The sequence below is a fragment of the Coloeus monedula genome (assembly GCF_965178545.1).
Source record: "Coloeus monedula genome assembly, chromosome: 30".
In the NCBI taxonomy this organism is placed as follows: Eukaryota; Metazoa; Chordata; class Aves; order Passeriformes; family Corvidae; genus Coloeus; species Coloeus monedula.
The window spans coordinates 2563395-2582938 of record NC_138810.1 but is presented as its reverse complement, the minus strand read 5'-3'; the positions used below and the strand labels follow the sequence as shown (position 1 = coordinate 2582938).

Here is a 19544-nt window from a genome sequence, read left to right as displayed (position 1 = left end):
ATTTGGGATCAGGGAGGGGATTTGGGATTGGGGGGGGAAATTGGGATTGGGGAGGGGATTTGGGATTTGGGATCGGGGGGAGTTTAGGATCGGGGAGGGGGGAGGAGGAATTTGGGATTGGGGGGGAATTTGGGATCAGGGGGGAATTTGGGATCGGGAGGGCAATTTGGGATTTGGGATCGGGGAGGGGAGGTTGGGGTCGGGGAGGGCGGATTTGGGGTCGGGGAGGGGATTTGGGATTTGGGAGGGGGGATTTGGGATTGGGATCGGGGGGGATTTGGGATCGGGGAGGGGAGTTTGGGGTTTGGGAGGGCGGATTTGGGTTCGGGGGGGGATTTGGGATTTGGGAGGGGGGATTTGGGATTGGGGGGGAATTTGGGATTTGGAGGGGGGAATTTGGGATCAGGACAATTTGGGATGGGAGGAGAAATTCGGGATCGAGGGGGGGAATTTGAGATTTGGGATTGAGGGGGAATTTGGGGTCGGGGGGGGCAATTTGGGACTGGGGGGGGCGGAATTTGGGATGGGGGGATTTGGGATCGGGGCGGGGGGAGGAATTTGGGATCGGGACAATTTGGGATGGGAGGAGAAATTTGGGATTGGGACAGGAATTTGGGATGGGGGGAGGGATTTGGGATCGGGGGGGGGAATTTGGGATCGGGGGGGGGAATTTGGGATGAGCCGGGAGCTGTTCCAGGGAATTGGGGGAGGGGGAGGGGCCGGGCCGGGCCCGGGTTCAGGGCTGGGATTGGGGCCCCGGGAATTGCCAGGGAAAGGAATTGCGGCTCCTGGGAAAGGGCTGGGGGATCCTGGGGGATCCTGGGGGATCCTGGGGGATCCTGGGGAGATCCAGGGAGATTCCAGGAGGGATCCAGGGAGATTCCAGGGGGGTTTAAGGGGATCCAGGGGGGATCCGGGGGAGATCCGGGGGAATTCCAGGGGGGTTTAGGGGGATCCTGGGGAGATCCAAGGGGATCCGGGGGGGCCCAGGGGGGATCCAGGGGAGTTTAAGGGGATCCAGGGGGGATCCAGGGGGGATCCAGGGGGGATTCCAGGGGGACCCAGGGGGATTCCAGGGGGGATCCAGGGGGGTTTAAGGGGATCCAGGGGGATTCAAGGGGGATCCAGGGGGGATCGAGGAGGACCCAGGGGAATCCAGGGGGACCCAGGGGGGTTTAGGGGGATCCAGGGGGGATCCTGGGGAGATCCAGGGGGATTCCAGGAGAGTTTAGGGGGATCCAGGGGGATTCCAGGGGAATCCAGGGGGGGCCCAGGGGGATCCGGGGGAGATCCAGGGGGATTCAAGGGGGATCCAGGGGGGATCCAGGGGAATCCAGGGGAATCAAGGGGGATCCAGGGGGGATCCGGAGGAGATCCTGGGGAATTCCAGGGGGACCCAGGGGAATCCAGGGGGGATCCAGGGGGATGCAGGAAGATCCAGGGGGGTTTAGGGGGATCCAGGGGAGATCTGGGGGAGATCCGGGGGAATTCCAGGGGGATTCCAGGGGGGTTTAAGGGGATCCAGGAGGATTCCAGGGGAATTCCAGGGGGAATCTGGGGGAGATCCAGGGGAATTCCAGGGGGATTCCAGAGGGGTTTAGGGGGATCCAGGGGGGGTCCAGGAGGACCCAGGGGGGATCCAGGGGGGATCCAGGGGGTTTCAAGGGGGACCCAGGGGGGATCGAGGAGGACCCAGGGGGATCCAGGGGGGTTTAGGGGGATCCAGGGGGATTCGAGGGGTTTGGATCCCTTGGGATCGCTGGGATGGGGTTTGGGATCGGGAATGGGGTCAGGAATGGGGTCGGGAATGGGGTCGGGAATGGGAGCGAATCCCGGCCCCTTCCCAAATCCGAGGGGGGCTCAGGATCCGGAATCCCCCCGGGATCGAATCCCGGCCGTTCCCAAATCCAGGGAGGGGATTGGGATCGGGAGTGGGAGGGAATCCAGTTCCCAGTTTGGGCATTCCCTGTCCCAGTCTGACCCTTCCCATTCCCAGTCTGACCCTTCCCATTCCCAGTCTGACCAGTCCCATTCCCAGTCTGACCAGTCCCATTCCCAGTCTGACCCTTCCCATTCCCAGTCTGACCCTTCCCATTCCCAGTCTGACCAGTCCCGTTCCCAGTCTGACCCTTCCCATTCCCAGTCTGACCCTTCCCATTCCCAGTCTGACCCTTCCCATTCCCAGTCTGACCAGTCCCATTCCCAGTCTGACCAGTCCCATTCCCAGTCTGACCAGTCCCGTTCCCAGTCTGACCCTTCCCGTTCCCAGTCTGACCAGTCCCGTTCCCAGTCTGACCAGTCCCATTCCCAGTCTGACCCTTCCCATTCCCAGTCTGACCCTTCCCATTCCCAGTCTGACCCTTCCCATTCCCAGTCTGACCAGTCCCATTCCCAGTCTGACCCTTCCCATTCCCAGTCTGACCCTTCCCATTCCCAGTCTGACCAGTCCCATTCCCAGTCTGACCCTTCCCATTCCCAGTCTGACCAGTCCCGTTCCCAGTCTGACCCTTCCCATTCCCAGTCTGACCAGTCCCATTCCCAGTCTGACCCTTCCCATTCCCAGTCTGACCCTTCCCATTCCCAGTCTGACCAGTCCCATTCCCAGTCTGACCCTTCCCATTCCCAGTCTGACCCTTCCCATTCCCAGTCTGACCAGTCCCATTCCCAGTCTGACCAGTCCCGTTCCCAGTCTGACCCTTCCCGTTCCCAGTCTGACCAGTCCCGTTCCCAGTCTGACCAGTCCCGTTCCCAGTCTGACCCTTCCCATTCCCAGTCTGACCCTTCCCATTCCCAGTCTGACCAGTCCCATTCCCAGTCTGACCCTTCCCGTTCCCAGTCTGACCAGTCCCGTTCCCAGTCTGACCAGTCCCGTTCCCAGTCTGACCCTTCCCATTCCCAGTCTGACCCTTCCCATTCCCAGTCTGACCAGTCCCATTCCCAGTCTGACCCTTCCCAATTCCAGTCTGACCAGTCCCATTCCCAGTCTGACCCTTCCCATTCCCAGTCTGACCAGTCCCATTCCCAGTCTGACCCTTCCCATTCCCAGTCTGACCAGTCCCGTTCCCAGTCTGACCCTTCCCGTTCCCAGTCTGACCCTTCCCGTTCCCAGTCTGACCCTTCCCATTCCCAGTCTGACCCTTCCCATTCCCAGTCTGACCAGTCCCATTCCCAGTCTGACCCTTCCCATTCCCAGTCTGACCAGTCCCATTCCCAGTCTGACCAGTCCCATTCCCAGTCTGACCCTTCCCATTCCCAGTCTGACCAGTCCCATTCCCAGTCTGACCCTTCCCATTCCCAGTCTGACCAGTCCCATTCCCAGTCTGACCCTTCCCGTTCCCAGTCTGACCCTTCCCATTCCCAGTCTGACCAGTCCCGTTCCCAGTCTGACCAGTCCCGTTCCCAGTCTGACCAGTCCCATTCCCAGTCTGACCCTTCCCATTCCCAGTCTGACCAGTCCCATTCCCAGTCTGACCCTTCCCATTCCCAGTCTGACCAGTCCCATTCCCAGTCTGACCCTTCCCATTCCCAGTCTGACCAGTCCCATTCCCAGTCTGACCCTTCCCGTTCCCAGTCTGACCCTTCCCATTCCCAGTCTGACCAGTCCCGTTCCCAGTCTGACCAGTCCCGTTCCCAGTCTGACCAGTCCCATTCCCAGTCTGACCCTTCCCGTTCCCAGTCTGACCAGTCCCATTCCCAGTCTGACCCTTCCCATTCCCAGTCTGACCAGTCCCATTCCCAGTCTGACCCTTCCCATTCCCAGTCTGACCCTTCCCATTCCCAGTCTGACCAGTCCCATTCCCAGTCTGACCCTTCCCATTCCCAGTCTGACCAGTCCCATTCCCAGTCTGACCCTTCCCGTTCCCAGTCTGACCCTTCCCATTCCCAGTCTGACCAGTCCCGTTCCCAGTCTGACCAGTCCCGTTCCCAGTCTGACCAGTCCCATTCCCAGTCTGACCCTTCCCGTTCCCAGTCTGACCCTTCCCATTCCCAGTCTGACCAGTCCCATTCCCAGTCTGACCCTTCCCGTTCCCAGTCTGACCAGTCCCATTCCCAGTCTGACCCTTCCCGTTCCCAGTCTGACCCTTCCCATTCCCAGTCTGACCAGTCCCGTTCCCAGTCTGACCAGTCCCATTCCCAGTCTGACCCTTCCCATTCCCAGTCTGACCAGTCCCATTCCCAGTCTGACCCTTCCCATTCCCAGTCTGACCCTTCCCATTCCCAGTCTGACCAGTCCCATTCCCAGTCTGACCCTTCCCATTCCCAGTCTGACCAGTCCCATTCCCAGTCTGACCAGTCCCATTCCCGCAGGCCGCGGGGATTCCCCCCTGGAGCCGGAATTCCGCTCGGCCGTGGTGGGAGCGGCCGCCCGGAGCCCCCCCAGCCCCCGCTCGTCCCCTCGGTCACCCGGTGAGTATTCCCAGAATTCCCAGAATTCCCAGAAAATTCCCAAAATTCACAGAGTATTCCCAAAATTCCCAGAATTCCCAGAATTCCCGAATTCCCAGAATTCCCAGAATATTCCCAAAATTCCCCGAATCCCCAGAAAACTCCCAAAATTCCCAGAATATTCCCAGAAAATTCCCCAAATTCCCAGAATTCACAGAATATTCCCAGAATTCACAGAATGCACAGAATATTCCCAGAAATCTCCAAAATTCCCAGAATATTCCCAAAATTCCCAGAAAATTCCCAGAATATTCCCAGAATTCATAGAATTCACTGAGCAATCCCAGAATTCACAGAATATTCCCAAATTTCCCAGAAAATTCCCCAAATTCCCGAAATTCTCAGAATATTCCCGAAATTCCCAGAATATTCCCAGAAAATTCCCAGAATTCCCAGAATATTCCCAGAATTCCCAGAATTCCCAAAATTTCCAGAATATTCCCAAAATTCCCAGAAAATTGCCAAAATTCCCAGAATATTCCCAGAATTCCCAGAATATTCCCAGAAGATTCTCAGAATTCCCAGAAAATTCCCAAAATTCCCAGAATATTCCCAGAATTCACAGAATTCGAGTAATCCCAGAATTCCCAGAAAATTCCCAGAATTCACAGAATATTCCCAGAATATTCTCAGAATTCCCAGAAAATTCCCAGAATATTCCCAGAATTCCCAGAATGCCCAAAATTCCCCGAATATTCCCAAAATCCCCAGAAAATTCCCAAAATTCCCAGAATATTCCCAAAATTCCCAGAAAATTCCCAGAATTCCCAAAATTTCCAGAATTCCCAGAATATTCCCAGAATTCTAAGAAATCCCAGAATTCGCAGAATTTTCCCGAAATTCCCAGAAAATTCCCAAATTCCCAGAGTATTCCCAGAATTCCCAGAATATTCCCAGAAGATTCTCAGAATTCCCAGAAAATTCCCAGAATTCACAGAATATTCCCAGAAGATTCTCAGAACTCCCAGAAAATTCCCAGAATATTCCCAGAATTCCCAGAATGCCCAAAATTCCCCAAATATTCCCAAAATCCCCAGAAAATTCCCAGAATATTCCCAGAAAATTCCCAAAATTCCCAGAAAATTCCCAGAATTCCCAAAATTCCCAGAATTCCCAGAATATTCCCAGAATTCTAAGAAATCCCAGAATTCACAGAATTTTTCCGAAATTCCCAGAAAATTCCCAAATTCCCAGAGTATTCCCAGAATTCCCAGAATATTCCCAGAAGATTCTCAGAATTCCCAGAAAATTCCCAGAATTCACAGAATATTCCCAGAAGATTCTCAGAACTCCCAGAAAATTCCCAGAATATTCCCAGAATTCCCAGAATGCCCAAAATTCCCCAAATATTCCCAAAATCCCCAGAAAATTCCCAGAATATTCCCAGAAAATTCCCAAAATTCCCAGAAAATTCCCAGAATTCCCAAAAATCCCAGAATTCCCAGAATATTCCCAGAATTCCAAGAAATCCCAGAATTCACAGAATTTTCCCGAAATTCCCAGAAAATTCCCAAATTCCCAGAGTATTCCCAGAATTCCCAGAAAATTCCCAAAATCCCCAGAAAATTCCCCAAATTCCCAGAATATTCCCAGAATTCCCAGAAAATTCCCAAAATTCCCAGCATATTCCCGGCATATTCCCGGCATATTCCCAGAATATTCCCAGAATATTCCCAGCCCATTCCCGCCGTTCCCCTGCCTCCCCCCACTCCTCTCCTTGCTCTCCCTGTGAATATTCCCGGAATTCCCGGAATTCCCGGGCTTTCCCCCCACCCCCGCTCATCCCCGCACTCCCCCAGTGACTGTTCCCAATTCCCACAATATTCCCACAATATTCCCACAATATTCCCGCAATATTCCCGCAATTCCCGGCGCTCCAGGGCAGCAATTCCGGCTTCCCCCGGCGCTGCCTCTGCCCCGGCAAAGGGGGGAGGGAGAAAACCGGGATTGGGATCGGCCGGAGCGGCTGCCGGGCTCTGATCCCGATCCCTGATCCCGATCCCTGATCCCGATCCCTGATCCCGATCCCTGATCCCGGCTCTGATCCCAGAAGCGATCCCAGTCCCTGATCCTGATCCCTCATCCCGGTTTCTGATCCAGGCTCTGATCCCGAGGACAGATCCCAGTCTTTGATCCCATTCCCTGCTCCCATCCCCATTCCCCCATCTCCGATCCCATTCCCATTCCCACTCCCATTCCCGATCCCATTCCCATCCCCATTCCCTGCTCCCATTCCCATTCCCATCCCCAATCCTGATCCCATCCCCGATCCCATTCCCTGATCCCAATCCCATTCCCATCCCCATTCCCTGCTCCCATCCCCGATCCCATCCCCGATCCCGTTCCCGATCCCATTCCCGATCCCATTCCCATCCCCATTCCCTGCTCCCATTCCCCTTCCCATTCCCGATCCCATTTCCTGCTCCCATCCCCAATCCCGATCCCATTCCCATCTCCAATCCCATTCCCATCCCCATTCCCTGCTCCCATTCCCAATCCTGATCCCATCCCCGATCCCATTCCCTGCTCCCATCCCCCTTCCCATTCCCATCCCATTCCCATCCCATCCCATCCCATCAATCCCATCAATCCCATCCCATTCCATAAATCCCATCAATCCCATCCCAATCCATCCCATAAATCCCATAAATCGATCCCATCCCATCCCACCAATCCTATAAATCCCATAAATCTATCCCATAAATCCCATCCCATCCCATCCCATCCCATCAATCCCATCCCATCCCATCCCATTCCCGCTCCCGAGCCGGGAATTTCCCCCTTTACTTTCGGAAAACCCGAAAACCCTGAGAGCTCCAAAATCCCATCGGGGGCCGGAGCATTCCGGGAATTTCCCGGCTCCTTGGAATTCCATCTCCGCCTGTTCCGGGCCCGCCGGGATCCCCGCTCCTGGAATTCCTTTGGAATTCTTGCTTTGGGATGAGTTTTCCTGGGAAAACCCTGCTGGGAATTTCCCTCTCTCCCTCTTCCAGCTCCTCCCTTTTTCCTGGGAAAAAGAATTCCCGGACATTTGAGGGTTTGGGGATCCAACATCCCCCAGACCCCGCGGCTTTGGGAGCGGAAATCCTTGGAATTTGCTGGGAATTCCCTGGGAATTCGCTGGGAATTCTCTCTGCTCCCTCATTCTTGATCTCATTTTTGTCCTGGAAAACACCTGGCAGCTCCGGAATCTCGGCATTCCAGAGGGTGACACTGCCGGGAATCCGATGGAATGTGGGAAAATCCGTGGGAATGTGGGAAAACACCGGGAATTCGCTGGGAATTCGCTCCGAATCCCCTCTGCTCCCTCATTCCTGACCCCACATTCCCGCCGGGAATCACCTGGCAGCTCCGGAATCTCGCCATTCCAGAGGGTGAGGCGGCCTTTCCCCCTCCTGGAATCCGCTGGAATGCGGGAGAAGCCGCTGGAATGCGGGATAATCCCTCTGGAATGCGGCACGATCCCGCCTTTCCCCCCCGCCTTTCCCAGCGTTCTGATCCCTCCCGAATTCCCGGGAATTACGGAACCGGCTCCGGCCGAGATTCCAGAGGGAGGAAAAACTGCGGGAAAAGCCCCCAAACCGTTCCGTGCGGGAATGAGGGAGAGAGAGGGGGGGAAACGCCGATAAAAGGAGGAGCCGCTCCCGCCGGGAATTCCGCTGGAATTGCCCGGGAGCGCTCGGGGACGGGGGAGGAGCCCGGAGCGGAATTCCAGGGATTTGCGGGAGGTGGGAAAAGGCGCGGGAGGAGGAATCGATTCCCTGAATCCCGGCCCTGATTCCCGAATCCTGAATCCTGAATCCGTGAATCCCTGAATCCTTCCCTGAATTCCCTGAATCCCAAATCCCTGAATCCCGAATCCCTGATTCCCAATTTCCCTTCCCTGATTCCCTTTCCCAAATCCCTGAATCCTTCCCAGTTTCCCTTCCCCCATTCCCCAATTCCTCATTCCCTTCCCTCTTTCCCCAATCCCTGATTCCCAAATCCCTTCCCTGATTCCCTTTCCCAAATCCCTGAATCCTTCCCCAATTCCCAATTTCCCTTCCCCCATTCCCAAATTCCCGAATCCCTGATTCCCAAATTCCCAATTCCAGGATCCCTGGATCCCCCATTCCCTTCCCCCATTCCCGAATTCCTGAATTCCCAGATCCCCATTCCCGAATTCCCAGATCCCCATTCCCGAATTCCCGGACCCCCATTCCCAAATTCCCAGATCCCCCATTCCCAGTTTCCCATTCCCTCCCCCCATTCCCAAATTCCTGGATCCCGAATTCCTGGATCCTGAATTCCCAGACCCCCATTCCCGAATTCCCAGCTCCCCCATTCCCAGTTTCTCTCCCCTCATTCCCGAATTCCCGGATCCCAAATTCCCGGATCCCGAATTCCCGGACCCCCATTCCCGAATTCCCAGTTCTCCCATTCCCACTTTCCCCCATTCCCAGTTTCCCTCCCGTCGCCGCCGCCCCCCCCTCGATCCCCGCTCGCTCCAGGCCCCCCCTGGGCCACATTCCCGACATTCCCGACCCTCTCTGGGACCTCCTCCCGACATTCCCAAAATTCCCAGAATATTCCCAAAATTCCCAGAATATTCCCAGAATTCCCAGAAAATTCCCAAAATTCCCATAAATTTCCCAGAATTCCCAGAAAATTCCCAGAATATTCCCCAAATTCCCAGAATATTCCCCAAAGTCCCTCTCTGGGACCTCCTCCCGCCATTCCTGAGCCTCTCCGGGACCTCCTCCTCCCAACATTCCCAAAATTCCCAGAATATTCCCCAAACTCCCAGAATATTCCCAGAATTCCCAGATTATTCCCAGAAAATTCCCAGAATTCCCAGAATATTCCCAGAAAATTCCCTCTCTGGGACCTCCTCCTGCCATTCCCAAAATCCCCAGAAAACTCCCCAAATTCCCAGAATATTCCCGAAAATTCCCAGAATATTCGCAGAATATTCCCAAAATTCTCAAAATTCCCTCTCTGGGACCTCCTCCCGACATTCCCAGAATTCCCAGAAAATTCCCACAATATTCCCAGAATATTCCCAGAATTCCCAGGATATTCCCAGAATATTCCCAAAATTCCCTCTCCGGGACCTCTCCCAACATTCCCAAAATTCCCAGAATATTCCCCAAACTCCCAGAATATTCCCAGAATTCCCAGAATATTCCCAGAAAATTCCCTCTCCGGGACCTCCTCCTGCCATTCCCAAAATCCCCAGAAAACTCCCCAAATTCCCAGAATATTCCCGAAAATTCCCAGAATATTCGCAGAATATTCCCAAAATTCTCAAAATTCCCTCTCTGGGAGACCTCCTCCCGACATTCCCAGAATTCCCAGAAAATTCCCACAATATTCCCAGAATATTCCCAGAATTCCCAGAATATTCCCAGAATATTCCCAAAATTCCCTCTCCGGGACCTCTCCCAACATTCCCAAAATTCCCAGAATATTCCCAGAATATTCCCAAAATTCCCTTTCTGGGACCTCCTCCCAACATTCCCAAAATTCCCGGAATATTCCCCAAACTCCCAGAATATTCCCAGATTATTCCCAGAATATTCCCAGAAAATTCCCAGAATTCCCAGAAAATTCCCAGAATATTCCCAGAAAATTCCCTCTCCGGGACCTCCTCCCGCCATTCCCAAAAACACCAGAAAATTCCCAAAATTCTCAGAAAATTCCCAGAATTCCCAGAAAATCCCCAGAAAACTCCCCAAATTCCCAGAATATTCCCGAAAATTCCCAGAATATTCGCAGAATATTCCCAAAATTCTCAAAATTCCCTCTCTGGGACCTCCTCCCGCCATTCCCAAAATTCCCAGAATATTCCCAAAATCCCCAGAAAATTCCCAAAATTCCCAGAAATTTCCCAGAATTCCCAGAAAATTCCCAGAATATTCCCAAAATTCCCCAAATTCCCTCTCTGGGACCTCCTCCCGCCATTCCTGAGCCTCTCCGGGACCTCCTCCTCCCAACATTCCCAAAATTCCCAGAAAATTCCCAGAATTCCCAGAATATTCCCAGAAAATTCCCTCTCCGGGACCTCCTCCTGCCATTCCCAAAATCCCCAGAAAACTCCCCAAATTCCCAGAATATTCCTGAAAATTCCCAGAATATTCGCAGAATATTCCCAAAATTCTCAAAATTCCCTCTCTGGGAGACCTCCTCCCGACATTCCCAGAATTCCCAGAAAATTCCCACAATATTCCCAGAATATTCCCAGAATTCCCAGAATATTCCCAGAATATTCCCAAAATTCCCTCTCCGGGACCTCTCCCAACATTCCCAAAATTCCCAGAATATTCCTGAAATTCCCAGAATATTCCCAAAATTCCCTCTCTGGGACCTCCTCCTGACATTCCCAAAATTCCCGGAATATTCCCAGATTATTCCCAGAATATTCCCAGAAAATTCCCAGAATTCCCAGAAAATTCCCAGAATATTCCCAGAAAATTCCCTCTCCGGGACCTCCTCCCGCCATTCCCAAAAACACCAGAAAATTCCCAGAATTCTCAGAAAATTCCCAGAATTCCCAGAAAATCCCCAGAAAACTCCCCAAATTCCCAGAATATTCCCAAAAATTCCCAGAATATTCGCAGAATATTCCCAAAATTCTCAAAATTCCCTCTCTGGGACCTCCTCCCGCCATTCCCAAAATTCCCAGAATTCCCAAAAATCCCAGAAAATTCCCAGAATTCCCAGAAAATTCCCAGAATATTCCCCAAATTCCCTCTCCGGGACCTCCTCCCGCCATTCCCAGGGAGCGGCCGCTTCCCTTCCCCCGGAGCTTTCCCAGCCCTTCCCGAGTTTTTCCAAGGAATTCTCCGCCGTGTTCCCGCCTTTCCCTGGGATCCTCGGGGCTGGAAAATCGGGAAGCGTCGGGAATTGGCCGCTGGCTCCTTCCCGAGGGATTGGGAAGAGCTTCGGACTGGGCAGAAATCCGGGAATTCCCCCCCCGGATCCCGCCGGGATCGGCGCTGCCGGAGCCGCCCCGGGAGATCCCCGAGGGAATTTTCTCTTGGCTGAAGCGGGAAAAAGTTCCCGCTGGGATCTGGGGATCCCGGAGTGATCCCGGTGGGATCCCGGAGTTATCCCGGAGTGATCCCGGTGTTATCCCGGTGTTATCCCGGAGTGATCCCGGTGCTATCCCGGCGTTTTCCTGGAGTTATCCCGGTGTTATCTTGGTGCTTTTCCCGGAGTTATCCCAGAGTGATCCCGGTGCTATCCCAGTGCTATCCCGGTGTTATCCCGGTGTTATCCCGGTGTTATCCCAGCATTTTCCTGGAGTTATCCCGGTGTTATCCCGGAGTGATCCCGGTGTTATCCTGGTGCTTTTCCCGGCCTTATCCTGGTGCTTTTCCCAGAGTTATCCTGGTGTTATCCCGGAGTTATCCCAGCGTTTTTCTGGCGTTATCCCAGTGTTATCCTGGTGCTTTTCCCGGTGTTATCCCGGAGTTATCCCGGATTTATCCCGGTGTTATCCCGGTGCTTTTCCCAGAGTTATCCTGGCGTTATCCCAGAGTGATCCCGGAGTTATCCCAGAGTTATCCCAGAGTGATCCCGGTGTTATCCCGGAGTTATCCCGGCGTTTTCCTGGCGTTATCCCGGATTTATCCCGGTGTTATCCCGGTGTTATCCTGGTGCTTTTCCCAGAGTGATCCCGGTGCTATCCCAGCCTTATCCTGGCGTTTTCCTGGCCTTATCCCAGAGTTATCCCGGTGTTATCCCGGAGTTATCCCGGTGTTATCCCGGTGCTTTTCCCGGCCTTATCCTGGTGCTTTTCCCAGAGTTATCCCAGAGTTATCCCGGAGTTATCCCAGCGTTTTTCTGGCGTTATCCCGGTGTTATCCCAGTGTTATCCTGGTGCTTTTCCCGGAGTTATCCCGGTGTTATCCCAGAGTGATCCCGGCGTTTTTCTGGCGTTATCCCGGTGTTATCCCGGTGTTATCCCGGCCTTATCCTGGTGCTTTTCCCGGTGTTACCCCGGTGTTATCCCGGCCTTATCCCGGTGTTTTCCCGGCGTTATCCCAGTGCTTTTCCCGGTGCTATCCCGGCGTTTTCCCGGCGTTTTCCCGGCCTTATCCCGCTGTTATCCCGGTGTTATCCCGGTGTTATCCCGGCGTTATCCCGGTGTTATCCCGGAGTGATCCCGGTGTTATCCTGGTGCTTTTCCCGGAGTTATCCCAGAGTGATCCCGGAGTTATCCCGGCCTTATCCTGGTGCTTTTCCCAGAGTTATCCCGGCCTTTTCCCGGCCTTTTCCTGGCGTTTTCCCGGCGTTTTCCCGGCGTTATCCCGGAGTTATCCCGCTGTTATCCCAGCCTTATCCCAGCCTTATCCCGGCACTTTTCCCGGCGTTATCCTGGTATTTTCCCGGCCTTATCCCGGCGCTATCCCGGTGTTATCCCAGAGCGATCCCGGAGTTATCCCGGTGTTACCCCGGAGTTATCCCAGCCTTATCCCGGTGTTTTCCTGGCGTTATCCCGGTGTTATCCTGGTGCTTTTCCCAGAGCTATCCCGGCGTTATCCCGGCGTTATCCCGGCGCTTTTCCCGGCGTTATCCTGGTATTTTCCCGTCGTTTTCCCGGCCTTATCCCGGCGTTTTCCCGGCGTTATCCCAGAGTGATCCCGGTGTTATCCCAGAGTTATCCCGGCGTTTTCCTGGCGTTATCCCGGTGTTATCCCGGAGTGATCCCGGTGTTATCCTGGTGCTTTTCCCAGAGTTATCCCAGAGTTATCCCGGTGTTATCCCGGTGTTATCCCGGAGTTATCCCGGCGTTTTTCTGGCGTTTTCCCGGCGTTATCCCGGAGTTATCCCGGCACTTTTCCCGGCGTTATCCTGGTATTTTCCCGGCCTTATCCCGGCGCTATCCCGGTGTTATCCCAGAGCGATCCCGGAGTTATCCCGGCATTACCCCGGTGTTATCCCAGCATTATCCCGGCGTTATCCCGGTGCTTTTCCCGGTGTTACCCCAGAGTTATCCCAGCATTATCCCGGTGTTTTCCTGGCGTTATCCCGGTGTTATCCTGGTGCTTTTCCCAGAGTTATCCCGGTGTTATCCCGGCGTTATCCCGGCGCTTTTCCCAGCATTATCCTGGTATTTTCCCGGCGTTTTCCCGGCCTTATCCCGGCGTTTTCCCGGCGCTTTTCCCTCGGGATCAGGGAGGGGACGAGCCCGGGAATGCCGGGAGGGGGCAGAGGAGCGGGATCGGGAGCAGGAATTCCTTGGGAACGGCAGAGGGAGGCTTTTCCCGGGGTTTTTTCCCAGGGTTTTTTATCCCGGAGTTTTTTTTCCCGGAGATTTTTTTCCCGTTTTTTTTCCTGGAGGTTTTTTTTTTCCCGTTTTTTTTTTCCCCAGACTTTTTTTCCCCGGGTTTTTTTTCCCCAGGGAATTTTTTCTCCCCGGAGTTTTTTTTCCCGAGTTTTTTTTTTTCCAGAGTTTTTTCCCATTTTTTTTCCCGGAGTTTTTTTTCCCAGGGATTTTTTTCCCCAGGGAATTTTATTTTCCCAGAGAGTTTCCCTGAAGTTTTTTTCCCGGGAGTTTTATCCCCGAAAGTTTTCCTGGAGTTTTTTCCCGGGGGATTTTCTTGGAGTTTTTTCCCGGGAATTTTTTTCCCGGAGTTTTGTTTTCCCTGAATTTTTTTTTCCCCTTTTTTTTTTTTTTTTTCCCTGGGAATTTTTTTCCCAGGGAACTTTTCCCCCGTGATTTTTTTTTTTTTCCCCGCAGTTTTTCTTTCCTGGGAATTTTTTTCCCGGAGTTTTTTTTTTCCTGAATTTTTTTTCCCATTTTTTTTTTTTTTTCCTTGGGAATTTTTTTCCAGGGAACTTTTCCTCCGTGGTTTTTTTTTTTTTTTTCCCCACTTTTTTTTTTTCCTGGGAATTTTTTCCCGCAGGTTTTTTTTGGTTTTTTTTCCCCCTGGGGAATTTCCCCCTCCTCCCTTTCCCGCGGGCAGCGCTGGATTTGTGGCATTCCAGAGCTCCTGGGAACGGCCGGGAAAGGTCGGGAATGGTCGGGAAAGGTCGGGAAAGGTCGGGAATGGTTGGGAAAGGTCGGGAATGGTTGGGAAAAGTCGGGAATGGTCGGGAAAGGTCGGGAATGGTTGGGAAAAGTCGGGAGCGGCGCTCAGGGATTGGCACATCCCATTCCCAGCCGGCAGCCGGGAAAGGGAGGGAATTCCCGGGCTCATCCCGCTCCTCCCCGCGCTCCCTCATCCCATTTTCCCCCCTCTCATCCCATTTTTCTCCCCTCTCATCCCATTTTTCCACACTTTCATTCCATTTTCCCCCCTCTCCTCCTCCCATTTTCCCACTCTCTCATCCCATTTTTCCACTCTCATCCCATTTTTCCCCCCTCTCATCCCATTTTTCCCCCCTCTCATCCCGTTTTTCCCCCCTCTCCTCCTCCCATTTTCCCCTCTCCTCCCATTTTTCCCCTCTCCTCCCCTTTTCCCCCCTCTCATCCCATTTTTCCACCCTCTCATCCCGTTTTTCCTTTCTCATCTTGTTTTTCCACCCTCTCCTCCTCCCATTTTCCCCTTTCCTCCCATTTTTCCACCCTTTCCTCCCATTTTTCCCCCCTCTCCTCCCATTTTTCCACCCTTTCCTCCCATTTTTCCCCCCTTTCCTCCCATTTTTCCACCCTTTCCTCCCATTTTCCCCCCTCTCCTCCTCCCATTTTCCCACTCTCTCATCCCATTTTTCCACTCTCATTTCATTTTTCCCCCCTCTCCTCCCATTTTCCCCCCTCTCCTCCCATTTTTCCCCCCTCTCCTCCCATTTTTCCACCCTCTCCTCCCATTTTTCCACCCTTTCCTCCCATTTTTCCCCCCTCTCCTCCCATTTTCCCACTCTCTCATCCCATTTCCCCCCTCTCCTCCCATTTTCCCCCCTCTCCTCCCATTTTTCCCCCCTCCCCTCCCATTTCCCCCCCTCTCATCCCGGTTTTTCCCCCCGGTTTTTCCCCCCCGCAGCCAATTCCATCAAGGTGGAGATGTCCTCGGACGAGGAGTCCTCGGGCCGCCTGCTGGCCCAGGAGGACAAGGAGGGGCTGGGCGAGGATTCTCTGCCCGAGCCCTTCCCGGAGCCCTTCCCGGAGCCGCATTCCCCGGGCGGGATCCGCCTTCCCAACGGGAAGCTCAAGTGCGACGTGTGCGGGATGGTTTGCATCGGCCCCAACGTGCTCATGGTGCACAAGCGCAGCCACACCGGTGAGATTCCAAGGAAAACGTGGGAATTCCGGAGCCCTGGGAATTTGGGAGAGGGGGGGATTCGGGAGTTTTGGGGGGTGGGATGGGCGGGTCCAGCCGGGGCTCGAGGGCGGCTGCGGTGGTGGGGGGAGATTCCGGGTGGAACTGGGAGTTGTGGGATTCCATCCCATGGATCCCATCCCATGGATCCCATCCGTGTTCCTGTTCCCATGGATCCCATCCCATGGATCCCATCCCATCCCATGGATCCCCATCCGTGTTCCTGTTCCCATGGATCCCATCCCATGGATCCCATCCCATCCCATGGATCCCATCCCTGTCCCTGTTCCCATGGATCCCATCCCATCCCATGGATCCCATCCCATCCCATCCCATGGATCCCATCCCTGTCCCTGTTCCCATCGATCCCATCCCTGTTCCTGTTCCCATGGATCCCATCCCATCCCATCCAATCCCGTCCCGTCCCTGTTCCTGTTCCCATTGATCCCATCCCCATCCCATCCCATGGATCCCATCCCTGTTCCTGTTCCCATGGATCCCATCCCATCCCATGGATCCCATCCCATCCCATCCCATGGATCCCATCCCGTCCCATCGATCCCATCCCTGTCCCTGTTCCCATCGATCCCATCCCTGTCCCTGTTCCCATGGATCCCATCCCATCGTTCCCATCCCATCAGTCCCACCCCATCCCATCCCATCAATCCCATCCCTGTTCCTGTTCCCATTGATCCCATCCCATCCCATCCCATCCCATCCCATCCAATCCCGTCCCATCCCTGTTCCTGTTCCCATTGATCCCATCATTCCCATCCCTGTCCCTGTTCCCATCATTCCCATCATTCCCGTCATTTCCGTCATTCCCGTCATTCCCATCATTCCCATCCCATCATTCCCATTAGGGTCAGGATTAGGGTTAGGGTTGGGTTTAGGGTTGCAGTTGGGGTTTGGTTTCAGGTTGGGATCAGTGTCAGCCTTTGGTTTGGCTCAGGGTCAGGGTCCGGTTTAGTGTCAGGGTCAGGTTCAGGTTCAGGTTCAGGGTTATGTTCAGGGTTAGGCTCAGGTTTAGGCTCAGGTTTAGGCTCAGCTTTCCCCATTCCAGGCGAGTGGCCGTTCCAGTGCCAGCAGCGCGGGGTCAGGGTCAGGTTCAGGGTTAGGTTCAGGTTCAGGTTCAGTTTCAGGTTCAGGCTCAGGTTTAGGCTGAGGTTTAGGCTCAGCTTTCCCGTTGCAGGCGAGCGGCCGTTCCAGTGCCAGCAGCGCGGGGTCAGGGTCAGGTTCAGGGTTAGGTTCAGGTTCAGGTTCAGTTTCAGGTTCAGGCTCAGGTTTAGGCTGAGGTTTAGGCTCAGCTTTCCCGTTGCAGGCGAGCGGCCGTTCCAGTGCCAGCAGTGCGGGGTTAGGGTCAGGTTCAGGTTCAGTTTCAGGTTCAGGGTTAGGTTCAGGTTCAGGTTCAGGTTCAGGTTCAGGGTTATGTTCAGGGTTAGTCTCAGGGTTAGGCTCAGCTTTAGGCTCAGCTTTCCCGTTGCAGGCGAGCGGCCGTTCCAGTGCCAGCAGTGCGGGGTTAGGGTCAGGGTCAGGGTTAGGTTCAGTTTCAGGGTTAGGTTCAGGTTCAGTTTCAGGTTCAGGCTCAGGGTTAGTCTCAGGTTTAGGCTGAGGTTTAGGCTCAGCTTTCCCGTTGCAGGCGAGCGGCCGTTCCAGTGCCAGCAGTGCGGCGCGTCCTTCACGCAGAAGGGGAACCTGCTGCGCCACATCAAGCTGCACTCGGGGGAGAAGCCCTTCAAGTGCCCCTTCTGCTCCTACGCCTGCCGGCGCCGCGACGCCCTCAGCGGGCACCTGCGCACCCACTCCGGTGGGTCCGGGCTCGGGAATGCCGCCCTTGGCATGGGAATGGGCTGGGAAAAGGGGGAGAAGGGGGAAAAGGGCCGGGTGTGGGGTGGGAATGGGGTGGGAAAAGGGGGAAAAGGGGAAAAAGGGGGATAACAGCCGGGTTTGGGGGGGGAAAAAGGGGGAAAAGGGGATAACGGCCAGGTTTGGGGTGGGAATGGGGTGGGAAAAGGGGGAAAAGGGGAAAACGGCCAGATTTGGGGTGGGAAAAGGGGGAAAAGGGGGAAAACGGCCAGATTTGGGGGGGGGAAAAGGGGGAAAAGGGGGATAACAGCCGGGTTTGGGGTGGGAAAAGGGGAAAAAGGGGATAACGGCCAGGTTTGGGGTGGGAATGGGGTGGGAGAAGGGGGAAAACAGCCGGGTTTGGGGTGGGAAAAGGGGGATAACAGCTGGGTTTGGGGTGGGAAAAGGGGGAAAAAGGGGAAAAAGGGGGAAAACGGCCAGATTTGGGGTGGGAAAGGGGGAAAACAGCTGGGTTTGGGGTGGGAAAAGGGGAAAAAGGGGGAAAACGGCCAGATTTGGGGGGGGAAAGGGGGAAAACAGCTGGGTTTGGGGTGGGAAAAGGGGAAAAAGGGGAAAAAGGGGATAATGGCCAGGTTTGGGGTGGGAAAAGGGGGAAAACAGCCGGGTTTGGGGTGGGAAAAGGGGAAAAAGGGGAAAAAGGGGGAAAACGGCCAGATTTGGGGGGGGAAAAGGGGGAAAACAGCTGGGTTTGGGGTGGGAAAAGGGGAAAAAGGGGAAAAAGGGGATAACAGCCGGGTTTGGGGTGGGAAAAGGGGGAAAACAGCCGGGTTTGGGGTGGGAAAAGGGGGTAAAGGGGGAAAAGGGGGATAACAGCCGGGTTTGGGGTGGGAATGAGGTGGGAAAAGGGGGAAAACGGCCGGGTGTGGGGTGGGAATGGGGTGGGAAAAGGGGAAAAAGGGGAAAAAGGGGAAAACGGCCGGGTTTGGGGTTTGGGGTTTGGGGAAGCGGCTCCGAGGTCGGGGAATGGTTCAGGACGAGCTCTGGGAGAATTCCCAGTTTTTCCAAAGGGTGGAGCTCTGTGGGAAATGGGGGAGAGATAAAAACTGGGGAGAAATCCAGGCTGGACCCCATGGAAAAATCCCATCCCATCCCATGGATCCCGTCCCTGTTCCAATCCCATCGATGCCGTCCCACCCCGCAGTCCCTGTTCCTTTTCCCAGCCCATCCCCAAATTCCTTCCGCTTTTTCTTCCTCTATTCCCCAATTTTTCCTCCATTCCCCAATTCCTTCCATTTTTTCCTCCTCCATTCCCCAATTTCTCCTCCATTTTCCCAACCCCTTCCATTTTTCCTCTCGCCCCCATCCCTTCCCCGTGCCCCCATTCCCAGTTCATTCCCAGTTCATTCCCAGTTCATTCCCAGTTCATTCCCAGCCCATTCCCAGCCCATTCCCAGCCCATTCCCAGTTCATTCCCAGTTCATTCCCAGCCCATTCCCAGCTCACTTTTCCCTCTTTCCCAGCCCATTCCCAGTTCATTCCCAGTTCATTCCCAGCCCATTCCCAGCCCATTCCCAGCCTATTCCCAGTTCATTCCCAGTTCATTCCCAGCCCATTCCCAGCTCACTTTTCCCTCCTTCCCAGTTCATTCCCAGCCCATTCCCAGCCCATTCCCAGTTCATTCCCAGCCCCCATTCCCAGCCCATTCCCAGTTCATTCCCAGTTCATTCCCAGTTCATTCCCAGCCCATTCCCAGCCCACTTTTCCCTCTTTCCCAGTTCATTCCCAGTTCATTCCCAGCCCATTCCCAGTTCACTTTTCCCTCTTTCTCAGTTCATTCCCAGTTCATTCCCAGCCCATTCCCAGCCCATTCCCAGTTCATTCCCAGTTCATTCCCAGTTCATTCCCAGCCCATTCCCAGCTCATTCCCAGTTCATTCCCAGCCCATTCCCAGCCCATTCCCAGCTCACTTTTCCCTCTTTCCCAGTTCATTCCCAGCCCATTCCCAGCCCATTCCCAGCCCATTCCCAGTTCATTCCCAGCCCATTC

General features: G+C 54.3%; 1 protein-coding gene across 3 annotated transcripts in view; it reads left to right on the top strand.

Annotated features, from left to right (window-relative positions):
- Positions 1 to 19544, top strand: part of IKZF4 (IKAROS family zinc finger 4) — a 50649-nt gene that overhangs the window by 16722 nt on the left and 14383 nt on the right. For 2 of the 3 annotated variants that reach the window (XM_082298939.1, XM_082298938.1), the window contains 3 exons: positions 4309 to 4407; positions 15417 to 15653; positions 17332 to 17499. In XM_082298939.1, the coding sequence (XP_082155065.1) occupies positions 4309 to 4407; positions 15417 to 15653; positions 17332 to 17499 (504 nt within the window). The remainder of the gene's footprint in view (positions 1 to 4308; positions 4408 to 15416; positions 15654 to 17331; positions 17500 to 19544) is intronic. The other variant, XM_082298940.1, reaches the window with a different exon arrangement.